Below are 17,452 nucleotides of genomic sequence, written 5' to 3'. Positions count from 1 at the left end.
CCAGCGCCGATCGGACTGCCGGATTGGAGGGGGGGGGGGGGGGGGGGCAAAAATCAGCACCGGACGCCGATCGCCTTCCTTCGGCCCGCTCTCACTTGATGGTGACCGGAGATGGGAAAAGCCGAGCATTTTTTCTGGTTGGGTTAGACTTGGACCAAGGATGACAATATTGGCCCATCATAATACAAGGCCGAAGCCAGGAAAAAATGAACATTCCCGGCACGTCTCTCTACGCGAGCCCGGTACAGCGCAAACGACGACAGGGGCTCCTGACAATGGGCCCGTCTTCGGCCCCTAAAGATTCCCTCTTTTTCCTCCGTCCACCAGGACCGTACTTGGCACCTGGCACGACCGCGTCCGCATGAGCTAGCTGTGACTCTGAGCAGCTATTGGGCACCCGCTGGTGCCTGCTGTGGACCTGAACCTTGCTGTGGACCTGAACCTGATCCGACAAAGCCTAGCGACGCGTGACGCCTCCCCAGCATGCGTTGTGGCCTTCTGGGGAGCTGGATGGCAGCGAGCACACCGGGCACGGGCAGGGGCAGCTCGCTCGTCCACAGGCCACTCCCCACACGACAGCGGGGGCCGGGGCAGTGCCGAGTGCATCGCACGCACGCCCTCGGTGGTGGATGGCAGCTCAGCGTCGCATGCGCAAACACCCACCCCCACGCCCCACCCTCACGTGTCACGGCCTCGCCTAGCCTTCCACGTGGGACACCGTACTGCTGGTACGGTGGCAGCATCGTGAAGAGGCAGGGGAGGCACCGCACCGGAACTCAAGAAGCGGCCGCTCGTCGGGTCTCAAGACAATCGGCACAGGCATGGGACGCAAATGGTTTCCCGAGCCATGACCCCAAGCAAGCCATGCCATGGACCATGTTCTACACGCCGCCACGCAGATGCCAAGCAACCCGAAATGCGTTGTCCGATTTTCTACATGTCGGGTTCACATTTTACTTGAGTGATTCTATCTTTTGGACGTGCTTTCTTTTTTGAAAAGTTGCGCCGTTGTCCTTTCCTCTGTGGAAAAAAATGAATAAATACGAGACTATTTTGAGCCGTTTTTCTCCGAAATCTCTAGAAAATTTCATGTTGCTGAGCAAGGGTGTGGGCCGTGTGGCGCCCCGTGCTGGGGACAAAGCCCATTTACTCGCGCCGGTAGTACGTGTCAATGCGATTGGATGAGACGTCGCAGAGGCCGTAAAAGCGAAGTGCAGGCCACCTGCGCCCTCCGCTGGGCGCGCCCCGCCCCGGCGCCAACCTGGCGCATTGACCCGGGACCGTGGTCACGGCATCATCACGAGTTCACGACATCACCTCCACACTTCCACAGCTGCGGCATGCCAGCACACTACAACACTCACATCTCCACTCCGCGTCTATTTAGCCATCAGTACTGACCAGCCCCGGCACACAGGAGGAGGCCGCAGGCTGGAAGTGAAACGGCAAGCCTCTCCACAGCTCTCCAGAAAGCTCTAGTCCAGGCTCCGGCCGGCGTCGATGGCGCCCAGCAAGCTCGCAGTGGCCGTCGCCATGGTGGCGACTCTCCTCCTGCTCAGCAACAGCAACATCAAGGTAACCAGATACATTCAGCTCGAGCATGCGTTCTTGCTCTCTTGCCTCGTTTTGCTCTGAGCTCTCCGGGGCGTATTTTGGCCAGGCTGCTCCCGGCGGCGGCGGCTACCCGGCCCCTCCCGTCGGGCCTCCGCCGCACCAGATCGTCGACCCTGCCAAAGGTACGCACGGCGGGCCTCTCTCCGCCCACGATGCTTTTTGTTCTTGGCGTCGCCTAACTCTCGCGACATCTTCTGTTTCCGCGTGCGCGCAGACTGCGGCGGCGCCTGCGACGTGCGGTGCGGCGAGCACTCGCGCAAGAACCGGTGCACCCGGGCGTGCCTCACGTGCTGCCGCACCTGCCGCTGCGTGCCGGCGGGCACGGCCGGCAACCAGGAGACCTGCGGCAAGTGCTACACGGGCTGGACCACGCACGGCAACAGGACCAAATGCCCGTGAGAGGCGGCGCGCGGCCGGCGGCTGGGGGGGGGGGGGGTGGCCGGCGGTGGCACCGTGTTCGGTGTTCCCCGGCCGAGAGCAGCCAGAGAGAGAGGCGGGCGCACTACTGGCCCGTCTTGTACTGTGATCCATCGGCTTTAGATGTAGGCTGTGTGCGCTCTGCTGTTTCTTTCTTGTGTTCTTTCTGATGTTGCGGGCTGGTTGTTTCCTGTGTAAAAAAAAAGAGGGAGATGCATTTCTCTAGCTGTAAAATCCATCTGGGTTGGTTCAATGCACTGTTTTTATATTTTGTGTGGTAGTTTAATTACCTGTCTTACATCACTTGGTTATTCTCTGCAAGTACCTAGTTCTACTTCTACAATGCCAAAACCGTTTTTATAAGATTGCCTCTGTACTGTGTAACATTTTACATTTTATAATGGTAAAATCCCAGTTGTCGTAGCGGTAAAACCCTGTTGGCTGTTGCCGGATGCTCGTGAACTCCACCGTCCTGTAGCGCAGCAGGGTAAAGTCCAGAACGATGACGATAGTTTATTGCCAGTGAGGCAGGCCTTGTTTGGATGCGCGCTAGGATTCTAGCGCTAGTGAATAGTGCCGCTTTGACTGTTAATTACAGTGTCAAATAAAGTCAGTTTACAAAACCAACTTTAGAACCCCCGCGCTAGTGACCCTGAAGAATCTAATGAGGCCTTTGACCGCGCGATTAGAGGATGATTACTGTAGCACCACTGTAGCAAATCATCGATTAATTACCGTCATTAGATTCGTCGCGAAAAGTTACACCCATCCCTAAAAAGGTTTTGCAAATAGATTTCATTTAGTGCTTCATGCATGCGAGATTCTTTTTTCGGGATTTGTGCGCGCTAGAATCCTAGCGTTGCCAAACAAGGCCGCAGTGACCAACAGCTGCAAACGCATACTACGCCAAGCTGTCAACTGAGATTACGAGAAGCTCCGCCGTGCCGTGTCTTTCTTTTTCAGAGAGAAGCAGCAAGCACGCGAGAAGGTGCAGAAAAATCATGGGTGACCAACTCCAGTAAAAGGCAGGGCCGGTCCTGAGGCAGTGCGAGTGTGCGACCGCACCGGGCCTCCAAAAATTGCTATGTTAATAGGCTCATCAAGTTTCAATTGCCAACAAATCTTAGTGCATGCAACTACATAGTGTAGGACATGCAGTTACATAGCCCAATTCATTAATGACAATGAGTTTTTTCATATTACTCCCTCCATTTAGTTACGATAATTATATTTTCACATGTCATAGTGGACAATGGCACTAAGTATGTTTATCAATCCATTAATCCCAATTCATTAATGACAATGAGTTTTTTCATATTACTCCCTCCATTTAGTTACGATAATTATATTTTCACATGTCATAGTGGACAATGGCACTAAGTATGTTTATCAATCCATTAATCACGTTAACTATTTTTTTCTTGTTTATGCAATTTCTTCTTGACGAGACTCATCATTTTCTGTGATTATTAACTGCCGCGGTCCATGTCGAAAACTAACATATCCAATTTTTCTCCTTTTCTAGGGCATGCATGTTAGCGCCGGAGTTACTGTGGGGATACCAATCGGGCTACTTGCGCACTCTCGAGGTAAAGACTTAATATAGCGATCTATTTTAAACTTTTAATATTAGAAGTATAGCTATCCTAACTGAATGGAACTGAATGGAGGAAGTATCTTGCATTTCTATGGTGAATGGGGGCCTTTATTTTTTTTCGCACCTGGCCAGCGCACAGTCAGGGCCGGCCCTGATAAAAGGCATGTGCCGAGGCGCCGACTCCGTCCGCTTTACCGTCCTCGTAGCGGTGCAGCAGCCTCCGTCGCTTGCCCCTGTCGCGTTGCTCGAGCTGCGCATATCGGAGTGGGTGTGTCCGTGGCCACGGGACACTCGTGGAGATCAGGCTGGCTGGTCACGCCTGGTTCAGCGCCAACTTTTTTTTAAAAAGAATTACAACTGTGGATGTACACAACCAATTATTATAAGGTTTACAAAGAAAGAAGAGCACAACTAATTTCCAACTCAGACAAAAAACTATTGCAAATGATAGTTTTGGTTTCACTCTCTTTTTACTAGCTCTGTAGCAATAATTTCTATGTTTCTGCTCATCTCGAAGAGTGCATTTTCAGTATGGTCGTCACGCTACAGCTGATGCACCGCCGTGCATGCGAAATGCGGCCGTGCCGCTTGGAGACCACACGAGCTGGCAATCCAGCTTAAATCCTCGGGCATTGTTCAAGCCACGACGACATGGAATAAAGATGACATCAGATTAGGTACTGTTTGTTTTAGCTTGCGCATGCCAATCGCCGGGGCATCCGAGTTGGCCGGTGTCACACACGTCCTGGACCTGAACTCCAAAGCCCACACATGTCCGATTTTTTTTTGGACTCCAAAGCCGAGTAGTTCAAGCGGGATGTCATGAGCCCACGAGCCCGCTGCCGCTCTCCGAAACGGTCCAGCAACGGGCGACCTGCCCACGTCGGGCCGCTCAAACGACACAGGACGGCCCTCCTCCTCTCCTCGTCCTCATGCGCGCCCGTGAGGACCAGGAGGAGGAGAATCTTCTTGTCTGATCCGCCCACGGGCACAGTTGGGCCCGCGTCGTCGGGGTCCGTGCCGTGGCCCGTTGATTTATCTTCGCCGCCGCGTCGCTCCAGCAAACCGCAGCCCAGCCCAGAAACACAAGCCAGTATTTTTTTGGCTAAAGTCTATCTGACCTCCTCCAACTCTCATGCTAGTCCGAATTTCCTCCCTAAACCAGAAAACCAGTTTTTTTGGCTCCCGAAACTATGCAAACCGTTTACTTTACATCCTTTCGTGGTTTTGGCAGCGGTTTTAGCTGACGTGGACCATCCGACGTGGAACTTGTCCGCGTGGGATCCTACGTGGACAAGAGAGGCGCCCCTCCCCGACAGAACACGCCCCCCTCCCCGACAGAACACGCCGCCGCCGCCGCCCGCTCTCTGTCGGCCCTCCCTCCTCCTTCTCCCCCCCCCCACGATCTCAAACCCTAGCCTCTCGCTGCCGCTATTGATGTCGTCCTCAAGCTCTAGCGTGACACGTTCCGCATGGTGGGGTGAGCCGGGGCAGCGGAAGTCGCCGATACCTTACAGGAATGGGCCATTTGAGTACTGGCCAGATGTGATGTGCCAATGTGGAAGGAAGGCGGGGCTATGGATCTCGTGGTCAGATGATAACCCCGGGCGTCGGTACATGAGTTGTTCTCGCCGAGGGGTAAGTAAAGTTGAGCATCTCGAATACCTAGAATTCCCCACTACCTTGTTCCTTATTCTTTGTTCTTGGATTGAATCGATTCGTGGCCGAATCACAGGAAGGGGGTTGTCAGTTCTTTGGGTGGTATGAAGCCCCATGCGATGTCTTTGTGCGCGGGCTTCTAGTGGATTTGCGTGATGCTGTGTGGAATTTGAAGCGTGAGAACAAGAATTTGAAGGACGCTCTTGGCGATGGTGGTATGAAGCTGGAGCAAGAGAAGAAGAAAGGTGAAGCACTAAAGATTAGGGTGGCAGAGATGCAAGCAAACGCAGAAGCCGTGGTGATTAGGATGAAGAGGTTTGAGAGGGAGAGATTTTTTCTTTCAGTTGTGTGTGTGGGGCTTCTAATTGCATTGTTTTTTTCATGAAGTAGGATGATGAATGTAATTAGCAGTGTAGGATTCTAATGGAATCTGTTAGTTTTAATGGTTGTAATGGAATCTATTAGTTGCTATCTGGTCTACTGTATCGTTGTAATGGAATCTGTTAGTTTTCTAAGTTGTTTTTCATAATCTGTTAGGTGGAATGAAGTAATCAAGTCATATTCAGGAACCAATATGGATCTTGACAATATGCTATCAGTAATCATAGACACATTTCAGAGATTATGATCATCACAGGATCAATTCGAAGCCAACATTGGAAGACAACATGTTCAATATTACATCTAAGGTTGATAGTTGCTGATAGAAAGTGTTCCATACTACATCTGACACTGATATAAAGGTTCCACAACAATATTACATGAACACACATTCAAAGCTTGGCAGAATCCCATGGAGGGAGGAAAAGAACTGGTGGTGCCTTAGGCTTCCTAGGCTTGGCTTGGCTTTTTGGTGCACTTGCAGAGACCCTGGCAGAAGCTGTCCCTGTGGAGATATTTATGGTGGCACTTGAACTTGCTTGAGGTCTTGGAACATTGGCCACCAGATTAATTGTAGCTGATCCACCAGGTCCAGTAGCCACTGTAGCACTAGCTCTTGTTTTGATGGCCTATGAACATAGTTACAGTTTGTTAGTTATGAAAAGCAGATGAATATACTAATTAGTTGAATAGAGATGGATTCACCTTAGCACTTGTAGATGGATCTGATGGAGCCTTTCTTTTCTTAGTTCCTGCTTTTGGTGGGATCCTTGTTGTACTTGTAGATGTGTAGCTTCCCTGTGTGCTTGGCATAGGTACAATGGCTTGTGGACTAACACCACCTGGGATCCCTAACTGAGTTGCAGGTGCTTGAGCAGCACCAACTGAGTGAGAGGCAGCTGCTTCAGCACCAGCTTCTGAGTGAGATGCACTGCCTTGGGCAAGAACTTGATCAGTACGACTTTGAGAGGGTGCAGCAGATCTCTTCTTACATGTTGATCGGTTGTGACCAGTCTGCTTGCATTTTGAACACCTAATGACCGTGCCCATCTTAGACATTTTTGTGCCCTTTGGACCTTCTGTAGAATCCCTTCTCCTCTCCTTCTTTGGCCTTCCTGGCATCCTAACATAACCAGGAGCCTTAAGGGGGAGCCTATCAGATGCTGGCCATCCATTCATTCCTTCTAATGGATTGAGACAATAGTCATATGTCCTGTTGAAAGCCTCAGTAGAGTAACAACTTGCAATATAATCTTCTAAACTGCTGGTCTTGAAAAAAATGCAGGAAATAGCATGGTGACAGGGTAGGCCAGATAACTGCCAATACCTACATGAGCATTGCTTCCTATCCAGATCAACTGTGAACCTATTGTCATAATAGATCACTTCAAACTTGGATTCACCATTGCAAATTGCATGACACCTTCCTGACAATGTGATATATGTATTACATTTCTTCAGTATCGCAGGACATATCTTTGTCATCCACCTCTCTGCCTTTTTCTTTTGTTCATGAATCCTAACCATCACCTTTCTTCTTATAATTTCTAACATTGTAATGATAGGAAACAGTCTGGCTTCAACTATCCACTTGTTGAATGCCTCACATAAATTATTATCAACAGAGTCACACATTGATCCTAACCTGAACCAAGCCCTACTCCAATGCTCTGGATGTGTATTCATTATAGCTTGAGCACCATCTATTGTATCTCTGGCCAACCTTGCTCGAGCTTTGTTAAACAGCAGCAGACATGGAGCCTTGGCACACCTCCAGAACAATTTCTGCCACTCCTTGACACTGAAGTGCTTTTTCCAATTGGCATAGATGTGTCTAGCACAGTTTCTATGCTCAGCAATAGGAGCCCATCTCCGCACAGCATTGAGTACGCCCTACACCATCAGACAGATAGTGTCACAACAAGCTCATAAATTAACTCATGAGAACAGTAAACAGAAGAAGCCAATGAAATACCTTTTGTTGATCTGATATAAACACCCATCCAGAACCATCACCAACTTGTATGTCTTTAAATAATAGGTCACAAAACCAATCCCATGAATCATTGTTCTCCCTTTCAACCACAGCCCATGCAATAGGGTACATTTGGTTGTTTGCATCTCTCCCTATAGCACATAGCAGCTCTCCTGTTATTGCTCCTTTGAAAAAACAACCATCTAAGCCTACAACCTTTCTGCATCCAGCAATGAAGCCTTTCTTCAATGCATCTAGGCATATGTACATCCTTTGAAAGATGGGCTCTTCAAACTCTGGATCCTTAACCACTATTACTGTACTACCTGGGTTACTCCTAAGGAGCTCGGCTTGGTAGTCATACAACCTGTTGTACTGACCTTTCATAGAGTCCAGTGCCTTCTTCATGACCAAAGCCTTAGCTCTCTTAAGTTTTGAGATGCTAACATTAGCAAACATTTCTTCTTGTACAGTCTCCTTCATACTTACAAAGTTCCAACTTGGATTAGTAATAATGAACTTCTCATATTTTTCTGCTATCCTTCTCCCTGTCACAAGCCTATTATCTCTTCTAGGGGGGCAAGTGTGATAGTCTTCAAATGTCACAATCTGCCAGCTCTCACTCCTAGAATTGTTGGACAAAAGACACACCCATGGACAATGCCTCCAGTCACACTTTGCCCTAACCCTCTTAGGGTCATCCTTAATAAAATTTATTACCTTTCTCTCAGCTAGTCCATATCTAATAATTGCCTTTTTGAATTGTTTCTTACTTCTAAACTTCATACCTAACTGAAACTGTGGCTTCCCATTCTTCTTGTATCTAATGCAGCCATCTTCCTTCCTACATAGCTCTCCATTAGGTCCAATCTCTTCTAAAGAGTCTTCATCATCACTGCTACCTGCATATGGGGTTTCATTTCCTTCATCATATCCTTCAAAGCCAACTGGAAAAGCATGTGCTGCCCCTTCCAGTACCACATCATCCAATGTAGCCCTCTGCCCAGATTTTTGTTTCTTCTTGAATTCTTTATAATTTTTCAATATCTCAGCAGCCTCTTCATCATCTTCTGATGAGCATGTATCTCCAGGCAGGTAATCACTATCAGTGCTAGAATCAGGACATGCAGCCTTTTTCTTTCCTCTCACATCCTCTTTTTTTTCCTTTCCTTTCTTGCTTGGGCTGGTGTAAAACACCTCAAGTGCCAAAAGTTGTTTCTGAATCTCCTCCCTACTGCATGACTTCCTTACCACTATTTGCCTTCTTGGTTCTTCGGCCTCTGTATCTTCTTCATCTGCCACATCCATATCCCCAAGCTCATCCTCATAATTACTTGTTCTACCACTTCCATTATCTGACTCCTGTAAAAACGTTGGACTTTCAACATATATCTCTGCAACCTCTCCTTCAGATGTGACACCTGCCATTTCAATGCACACCTTATCATCAACCAAAGCACGAAGACCACTCTTCAATTCTCGGCCAGGGAATAACCAATGAAGCAATGTGCCTTCTTCAACTGCACAATGGTCTTTTAGGTGACCAATGACTTCTGGCAGGGACACTTTGTCTCGGTCGATATATGACATTTGCTCACTTCCTCCAACATATTGTAAAATCTTGCCATCATTCACAAACTCCCCGTTGAAATGGAATCTAACTGTAAGCATTTCCAGCATGTCCATTTCTACCAAAACACACAAATGCTTCTACAATTAACACATCAACACCATCTATTCAACTAATTGGAATCAAGTAATTTAGGCATAAAGCAACACTTCAATGCATCAGATCCAAGGCAAAAAGGACGACAATAAACTAGTTCTCGGGATCCAAATCACTAACCTGCGAAACGAGCTCCGCAACTTCGTACTCGCCTTCACTTCCGGCAAAGGGACCGTCGCATTGTAGTGGGCAGCGAGAGGCTAGGGTTTGAGATCGTGGGGGGAAGAAGAAGGAGGAGGGAGGGCCGACAGAGAGCGGGCGGCGGCGGCGGCGTGTTCCGTCGGGGAGGGGGGGCTAGGGTATTGCTTCAATCGATTATTTAACGCGCGCCTCTCTTGTCCACGTAGGATCCCACGCGGACAAGTTCCACGTCGGATGGTCCACGTCAGCTAAAACCGCTGCCAAAACCACGAAAGGATGTAAAGTAAACGGTTTGCATAGTTTCGGGAGCCAAAAAAACTGGTTTTCTGGTTTAGGGAGGAAATTCGGACTAGCATGAGAGTTGGAGGAGGTCAGATAGACTTTAGCCTTTTTTTTTTCCCCTAACCCTGCGGCTCGTTAGCTTTGTCTGCCAGCCGCGCGTGATGTGCGTTGTACGCACGGGGGTCCGTCAGCTTCCGCTGGTCCCCTGACCAATTTCATTGCCTGTGGATGTGCGTGCCAGGCACCGTCTCGTCGTCGTCGCGATCCGTACCCGTATGTATCACCTGCTGGCGGCGTGAGGCGCCCCCCACCCCCCCCCCAGGCCCCAGCTGTGCAAGGATCGCGACCGATGCGCCCCCGGCCCGGCGGGCCCGGCCCCTCCGCGCATCGTCAGAACCACGCAGATCGATGACGGTAGTGGCATTACGAGTCACGACCAGGGTTTTTTATCCCGACCGGTTAACCCAAACCGCCGGCCACCGGTTCCGGTTTACCGGACCGGTTGGACCAGTAACCGGTAAAAACCGGTTGAATTCAAATCCAAATTCAAATAAATTCAAAAACTCCCGTGCAACCGGTTCCGACCGGTTTACCGGACGGTTTTACCGGTTTGAATTCGAATCCAAATTCAAAAGCTCCCGTGCAACCGGTTTACCGGCCGGTTTTACCGGTTTACCGACCGGTTTTACCGGTTTACCGGCCGGTTTGACCGGTTTGCCTGGTGGGCCTTAATGGGCCGGCCCATTTTTTTCTTTTTCTTTTTTGATTTAACTTCAACTCCCCGCAAACTATACTAAATTAACGAATTTTTGAGAAAATTTGATACCATTAGATTCGTTGCACCTTGAAGTATTTTTAGGAATTTTTTAAGATTTTTCCATTTTTTGAAATTCAAATTTAAAATTTGAATTTGGGCCGGTTTGAAACCGGCCGGAACCGGAACCGGTCCGGCCGGTTAGACCGGTAACCGCGGTAACCGGACCGGTTCCGGCCGGTTTTTTTAACCCTGGTCACGACCAACGGCCATAGTGCCCGCGAAGGGTGGCCTCCCTCTCAAGACTCCAGCACAGGCGACGTCGCTGTCCAGTCCATCTCGTCTCTTGGTTGCCATCCCTAGCGCGGCAGGGCTATGGCACCACGGAAGGCGCTAACGGTATTGGAAACCCAGCTGTACGCTAGCAGGAACGGAGTGGGACGGGCCGCTACGGTTGCGGAGACGCTTCTGGTCGTGGAGGGACGTAAACGAGCGATCCGCGGACGGGGCAGCTGCAGCGTGCAGCCGCCGGTGCCGCGTGTCTCGCCGGAAAGATGCGGCACGGCGGCCGTCCGCTGCTAGTGGGCCAGTGGCTACTGCTGAGCTCTTCTTTCTTGCCGCAAAGCGAAAAATGTGGCAAGGCGGAAGACCAGGAAATAGCGACAGGTAAGGTATCGTAACGGCGAAGTGACTGGGTGCTCGCTGACTGAGACGCGGACAAAACTCGCACGCAGAGATGGCTGCTTTGGACGGGAGCCCCCAAGATTTCCCCCTTGCCATGGTCCTTGGCCCCCGCTTTCAGTTGGTTTGGCGGGCTCTCCGCTGGGCGCATGTGCCGCGCACAGCACAGGGCCTCCCTCCCTCCCGCGCGCGCGCGCGGTGCGGATGCCTATGGCGCCCGGCCAGAAAGAAGATGCACGCGATATGTGGCGTTGTGGCCACAGGACACGGTTGGTCCGTTGGTGCGTTGGAGCCGCGCCGCTTTATTGCTGCCGCTGCCACGGTCCCCTGCTTGTTCACCACTAGTTCTAGCCGAAAGGTGAGCCCGTTGGCACGACAGGGGAATTCAGTTCCGCACTGAAGAAAAGCCTCTCACTGATGCTAACCCTGTCGCCCTTCCCGATCGATGCCGTTGAGCTGTGTCGGAAATACCTGCAGGGTAATGCGGGTAGAGTGGTAGACTTGCCAGTGCCACGGGAATTGGAGCGCCGTGCAGCTTGGCATAGCGACCTCGGGCCCTGGACGATCTGATGCTGAAATCAAATTCGATCCCGTGCCCGGATTTTTAACATGGATCCCAGTGGTCCCGTTTGGTTACTTTGATTGTTAATTAGAAGTGTTAAATAAAGGTAATTTACAAAACCAACTTCACAATTTCAATGCTAGGAATTCTGAAAAATTTATGAGACTTTTGATTTTGTGATTAGAGGATGGATACTGTCATCACTGTAGCCAATAATTAATTAACTTCCATCATTAGATTTATCGCGAAAAATTACACTCGTTTCTAAAAAGGTTTTACAAATATATTTCATTTAGTACTTCATACAGAGTGTAAAAAACGCATTCTAGAATGTTCCAACAACAATCAAACAAGGCCAGTGCCAACCAGCATTATCTAGTAATCTATTAGGATAATATTCGTTCTGTTCGGCTAGTTATGACTGGTAGCTGGTGTTGATTTGTTGTTAGAAAAAAATACTTCAGTTTAGCTGATGACTAATTCTAATTTAGTATGAGAGAAAAATACTGCTAACCTAGAGGGATTATCTACCGCCGCTGGTGAAAACAAAGCCCAAGAGTCCAAGACATCCGTCCGCGGTCCGGCCCGTTGTCCTGCTCCACCCGCCTCGGCGCCTCGAGCTTGCAAACCACCACCGCGTTCCCCTCCCCCTTAAACCCCGTCATCAATTCGCGCGCCACTACACCCCAACCCTCAGTATCTCACACTCTCCTTCTCTCTCTACCACCACCCTTTCCCCGTCCTCCCTCCCCCCGCTCTCTCTCTCTCTCTCCGAATCGAGCCAAGAGCACCGTCATCTCTCACCGCCGCCGCCTTTACTCTCTCTATCTCCCTTATCTTTCCGCCATGGGCCTGCCGCTCCGCCGCCGCCTCCTCCTGCTGCCCCTCGCGCTCCTCGCCACCGCCGCCTGCGCGGCGGCCGCGGCGCCCAGGCTGTCGCCCAACTACTACCGCCGCAGCTGCCCGCGCGTGGAGCGGATCGTGTCGGACGTCATCGCGGCCAAGCAGCGCGCCAACCCGTCCACGGCGGCGGGCACGCTGCGGCTCTTCTTCCACGACTGCTTCGTCAACGGCTGCGACGCCTCGGTGCTCGTCTCCCCGCTCTCCCTCTCCTCCGGCGCGCCCCCGGAGCGCGCCGCGGAGATCAACCTCTCCCTCCCGGGGGACGCCTTCGACGCCGTGGTCCGCGCCAAGGCGGCGCTCGAGGCCGCCTGCCCCGGCGTGGTCTCCTGCGCCGACATCCTGGCCCTCGCCGCGCGGGACCTCGTGGGCATCCTCGGCGGGCCGCGGTTCCCCGTCGCGCTCGGGCGGCGCGACTCCCGCCGCTCCGACGCCCGCGACGTCGAGGGGAACCTGGCCCGCACCAACATGTCGGCGCGCGCCATGGTGCGGCTGTTCGCGGGCAAGGGCCTCACGCCCCGGGAGATGGTGGCGCTGGCCGGCGCCCACACCGTCGGCTTCTCCCACTGCGGCGAGTTCGCGCACCGCATCTACGGCTACCGCGGCGCCGGCGGGCTGGGGCACGACCCGCGGCTCAACCCGGAGTTCGCGCGCGCGCTCCAGCGCTCCTGCGCGGGGTACCGGAGCGACCCCACCGTCTCCATCTTCAACGACATCGTGACGCCCCGGGACTTCGACGAGGCCTACTACAAGAACCTGCCCCACGGGCTGGGGCTGCTAGCCTCCGACGCCGCGCTGTGGGAGTACCCGCCCACCCGGGTGTTCGCGGAGCGCTACGCCGGCAACCGCACCGCCTTCTTCGAGGACTTCGCCTCCGCGATGCAGAGGCTCGGCGCCGTCGGCGTCAAGACCGGGCGCCAGGGCGTCGTCAGGCGCCGCTGCGACGCGCTCGACTGAGAGCTAGCGGACCTGTGGCGCATTCCGCCGGCGGGTTCGAATTCGATAGGTTAGGATTCGATCGCGGAAGGAGGAGCTGTTCGCTGAACATGAAAATTGTGATGAACATTGTGGGGCGTTCGAGTTCTTGACAGGGTGATGAACTGAACTGAAGGCAAAGCTAATTCTGAATTTCATACAGATTGTGTTCAACTTTGAGTACAGATTGGGTGTCATTTTGAGAGCGGCTTGCGATTGCAGAAATTCCCCCAATCCAGCGGTGATGTTATTCGTTTGCTGGTGCTGCACCGTTACACCGTAGGTGTTTTCAGTGCATCGTTGTCTCGTTGCATCCTGTCTGCCCCGTCGTCCATGAGCGATCTGCCAAAGGCTGTCAAAGCTGTGCAGCATTTCAAGCCATGGCCGGCGAAGGGATGGTCATGGCCGCACTGCCATGTCGAAGTTGAGCTGCTGGTAGCAGCAGATGGGGGAGTCGGCTGTCGGCACATGGAACTGAGAGTGAGAGGCGGTGTTGTCTCATTGGCTGCTACCGCCGTGCTCGTGAGCGAGCGGTTTCTGGACGACACCGTGGGGCGACGCCTCTCTTAAAGTCGGCCAACCTGGCCGGCCGGCTGCTGCTCTACCACGATCGCTGCCGACCGCCGTGAACGGGCAAGTCCGGCCGGTCCCTGCCGGGCAAAGCGTCTCACTGCGCTTCAGTGCTGGGCCCTGATGGGCACGCGACGCGACTGTATCTGCATCCGGGTCGGAGGAAATGGCGCTGGCAAATGGCAATCGGTTTGGCCGGGACAGAAAGCATTCAGGCTCTGCATCCACACTGCTACGGTTAGTGGGTAGCCCGAGCCGTTGCAAGATGATTAGCCCGAAACGAAACACAGGAGGGCCACTCACATGGGGCGAGCTAACCACCAGGTCCATCCTGATAAATACGCCCTCGTGTTACGTAGGCAAGCACGGGCATTCGTCAGTTAGGTGTGCGCAGCACAGGAGAGATGGCAAAAGGCATCAGATCCGGCGCCTTCCATAGGCATTACTAGTACAGATTACCAATTCAGAACGGATAGCTGCTTAACCGCATTTGTAACCATCGTTTACATACCACTTTACCACCTCACATCGCAATTACAGCATCAGTACTTCCAGCAGCTAAACAGTAAACTAGAAGCAGTAGTGCAGTACAGCACAGCTAGTTTTTTCGTTTTTTTTAGAAACCAGGTTTATATTTCACGTGAAAATCTTGGTGGTTACAACCCAACTAGCTAAGTCGCACAGTAATAAGAGAAAAGGGACCAATCGACAGTGAATTCCATCTTGCAGAAGACCATATCAAGTGTCCGAGAGTTTGCCGCCATGCCATGAGGTTTGAAATCCACTCCACCCCGGAAAACTCTGCGGCCTTGCCGAGCCTTGACTGAAACTCTAAGCTTTCCAAAAGATCTAACAGAAACAACGCACCGTGAAAGATTGATCTCACCGCCACTAATAGGAACATTCTCATATTCAGAATCGAGCATCACGAATTCCTCTCGTCGATATCAGTGACGGGCTGACGGCTGCGAAACGACCATGGAAACCATCTGGCCCGGCCCAGAAATGACTTGCTTTAAAGCCCAATGTGCTAAGCCTGCTAGTGTTAAGACTTCGTAAGCAAAAGCGAAATCAGTGGGCTGTGGGCGATTACTGAACTTGGCGAGACTAGCAGCTAAGCAGGCTTGATTCTTTGTCATCGGATTCTCTATGATTCTGTAGCATAGTCTTTAAAATCAAAATGGAGAATCATTTCACGAAATCAGGATGAAGAATCAATAGCATAGGCCGTATACTCATGGATCGGTTAACATGAAGCACCGGTTCCTGATGGTTATATTCTGATAAATTTTCTGACAATTAGTAACGTTCAAATGCAGCCCAAATTTGTTTTTTTTGTAACTGCTAGAGTAAGATGAATTTGACCATGAAATTTTATATGTAAATGGGGTAGACCGAGATGTACATTCATGATTTTTTTCAGAATTTTTTGAAGACCTTTTTAGTCGGATTGTACGGTGATTTCACCAGTTCCGTGATTGCACCAGATATGTCTCCCAGTGCATGTGTTGCTATGGAGAGTTTTTTTTCATGTTGAAATGGTCCAAGTGCTTGTTTCTTATGTGCTGTGCGTGTTTCATATTTCTTATAACCGTTTGAAGGTATTTTAGTCAAAGTTAAACAGAGTTGCAGGCGAGATGTAACATATGGTATTTTTCAGAGACATTAGTTTTTAGTGGTATTTTACGGAGCCGAATGCTTTCTGTGGTATTTTACTAAGGTTGTCATATTTCGATGCTACATAACAAATTTGCTCTAATCACGATCCAAAATGGGGTATAAAAACCGGATCAAAACTTTTCACATACACACTTGTTTTGGATCGCGATCCAAATTAGATGGTATATTGCAAAAATCGGATCGAATTGTTATGCATACATCCGTATTTTAGATCAAGCCTATTAATCGCGATCAAGTATTGAAAAGATCCGGATCGATATTCTACACATGTACCCCTATTTTGGATCGCGTTCAAGAAAGTCCACCACGGTGGCCGGGGCTACGACGGCCGCCGCCGCGTCGCTGGAGGCCCTGGCGAGCAGCAGGTGCGCCAGCCTCGCGGGCTCCCTGACCCGGCACCCGCCGCCTTCCCTTCGGTGGTAATAATGGCGGATCCAGGCGTCCAGCCTCCGCTTCTCCCCGTCACACTTGGGGCCGGCCACGCCGACGACCTTGGCCAGGAATCCGTCGGCGCCGCTGCAGTCGCACCCGCCCGTGCCGCCGCCAGCGTCGCAGCCGTCGTCGCCGTCCGGTGGCGGGGGCGACAGGCCTAGCAGCGCCATGAGCCGTGCAATGTCCTCCTCGACACCGTCGCCGCCACTGTCGTCGTCGTCGTCGTCTTGCTCCTGATCGGTGAGGGCGGTGAGGAAGTCCAGCGCGGGGCCGCTGCTGTCGCGGCTCGCGGCCACGCTGGGCTGTGCTGGGTCGAGAAGGAGCAGCGGGGACGCGGTCGTCAAGGTATCCGAGAACGGCGCCGGCTCGGGTTGGCATGCCGTCGCCGGCGGCGGCGGCGCCGGGTCCTGCTCCTGATGCTGCTCGGAGGTCAGTCGGTCCTCCACCCGCTGAAGCGAGGCGAAGAAGCCATCGTGCCGAGAGAAGGGCTGCCGCCGCATCGCGCCGTCGCCGGGGCCGGGAGCCGTGCGGTTGGGTTCCCCGCCGCCAGCGGTCTGGCAAGTAGGTCACGGGGACGAAAAGAATTTGGGGTGTGTTTAGATGCACCAAAAACCTCCCCAAAATCCAAATTTTCCATCACATCTCCATTACATCGAAACATTAAATATAGCAAATGATCTATGCATGGAGTACTAAATATAGGTAAATAAAAAAACTAATTGCATGGTTTTGATGTACGTTGCGAGACGAATCTTTTGAGCCTAATTAGGTCATGGTAGGACAATATTTACCACAAATAAACGAAAAGTGCTACAATGTCCGATGTGACTTTTTCTCCCACTTTTCCAGGGATCCTTGGATTGGAATGTTCGTTCCGAACCGCCGCTGGAGTGAACAAACGGTAATGCTCACGCTTCTTGAGGAAAAAAATACCCATTCTTTTCTGAAAGCCTTGATCCCTTAGGGCAGTCTCAATGCATAGTACTAGTTAAGTGGTGTGTTGAGGAGAAAAAGAAGCAATTAACACACTACCATTCCAATGCATGGTGTGTTGAACTAGTGTGTATAGAGCAGTCTCATTAATACCTAAACCCACAGTACTAGTA

The 17,452-nt window shown here is 51.5% G+C and overlaps 4 protein-coding genes across 4 annotated transcripts; 2 read left to right on the top strand and 2 right to left on the bottom strand.

Annotated features, from left to right (window-relative positions):
- The first annotated feature begins 1,301 nt into the window (after positions 1-1,301).
- Positions 1,302-2,342, top strand: LOC120683701 (snakin-2-like). The gene is made up of 3 exons (XM_039965793.1): positions 1,302-1,575; positions 1,661-1,736; positions 1,829-2,342. The coding sequence occupies exons 1-3, from the start codon at positions 1,501-1,503 to the stop codon at positions 2,011-2,013; spliced, it is 336 nt and encodes a 111-aa protein (XP_039821727.1). The 5' UTR covers positions 1,302-1,500; the 3' UTR covers positions 2,014-2,342.
- A 3,718-nt stretch (positions 2,343-6,060) lies between these two features.
- LOC120681169 lies at positions 6,061-9,890 on the bottom strand. Its single transcript, XM_039962695.1, has 5 exons — positions 9,490-9,890; positions 7,644-9,331; positions 7,314-7,561; positions 6,374-6,881; positions 6,061-6,297 (listed from the first exon to the last, which is right to left on the bottom strand). Exons 2-5 carry the CDS (start codon positions 9,327-9,329, stop codon positions 6,061-6,063), a joined length of 2,679 nt encoding a protein of 892 aa, XP_039818629.1. The 5' UTR covers positions 9,330-9,331; positions 9,490-9,890.
- A 2,578-nt stretch (positions 9,891-12,468) lies between these two features.
- On the top strand, positions 12,469-13,847 carry LOC120683733 (peroxidase 31-like). Its single transcript, XM_039965817.1, has one exon. The coding sequence runs from the start codon at positions 12,636-12,638 to the stop codon at positions 13,644-13,646; it is 1,011 nt and encodes a 336-aa protein (XP_039821751.1). The 5' UTR covers positions 12,469-12,635; the 3' UTR covers positions 13,647-13,847.
- A 2,178-nt stretch (positions 13,848-16,025) lies between these two features.
- On the bottom strand, positions 16,026-16,929 carry LOC120683103. Its single transcript, XM_039965121.1, has one exon. The coding sequence runs from the start codon at positions 16,844-16,846 to the stop codon at positions 16,190-16,192; it is 657 nt and encodes a 218-aa protein (XP_039821055.1). The 5' UTR covers positions 16,847-16,929; the 3' UTR covers positions 16,026-16,189.
- Between the last annotated feature and the right edge of the window lie 523 nt (positions 16,930-17,452).

This window comes from Panicum virgatum, chromosome 7N (assembly GCF_016808335.1).
Source record: "Panicum virgatum strain AP13 chromosome 7N, P.virgatum_v5, whole genome shotgun sequence".
NCBI lineage: Eukaryota > Viridiplantae > Streptophyta > Magnoliopsida > Poales > Poaceae > Panicum > Panicum virgatum.
Note: the sequence above shows the minus strand (reverse complement) of the source record. Positions and strands in the feature narration are given on the sequence as shown.

Coding starts and splice junctions, on each gene's coding strand:
- LOC120683701 (XM_039965793.1), top strand. CDS start 1,501: ATGGCGCCCAGCAAGCTCGCAGTGGCCGTCGCCATGGTGGCGACTCTC. Junction 1,576..1,660: donor TCAGCAACAGCAACATCAAG/GTAACCAGATAC, acceptor TATTTTGGCCAG/GCTGCTCCCGGCGGCGGCGG. Junction 1,737..1,828: donor GATCGTCGACCCTGCCAAAG/GTACGCACGGCG, acceptor GCGTGCGCGCAG/ACTGCGGCGGCGCCTGCGAC.
- LOC120683103 (XM_039965121.1), bottom strand. CDS start 16,846: ATGCGGCGGCAGCCCTTCTCTCGGCACGATGGCTTCTTCGCCTCGCTT.
- LOC120681169 (XM_039962695.1), bottom strand. CDS start 9,329: ATGGACATGCTGGAAATGCTTACAGTTAGATTCCATTTCAACGGGGAG. Junction 7,562..7,643: donor TTATATCAGATCAACAAAAG/GTATTTCATTGG, acceptor CTGATGGTGTAG/GGCGTACTCAATGCTGTGCG. Junction 6,882..7,313: donor TGGAGTAGGGCTTGGTTCAG/GTTAGGATCAAT, acceptor GGCTTTCAACAG/GACATATGACTATTGTCTCA.
- LOC120683733 (XM_039965817.1), top strand. CDS start 12,636: ATGGGCCTGCCGCTCCGCCGCCGCCTCCTCCTGCTGCCCCTCGCGCTC.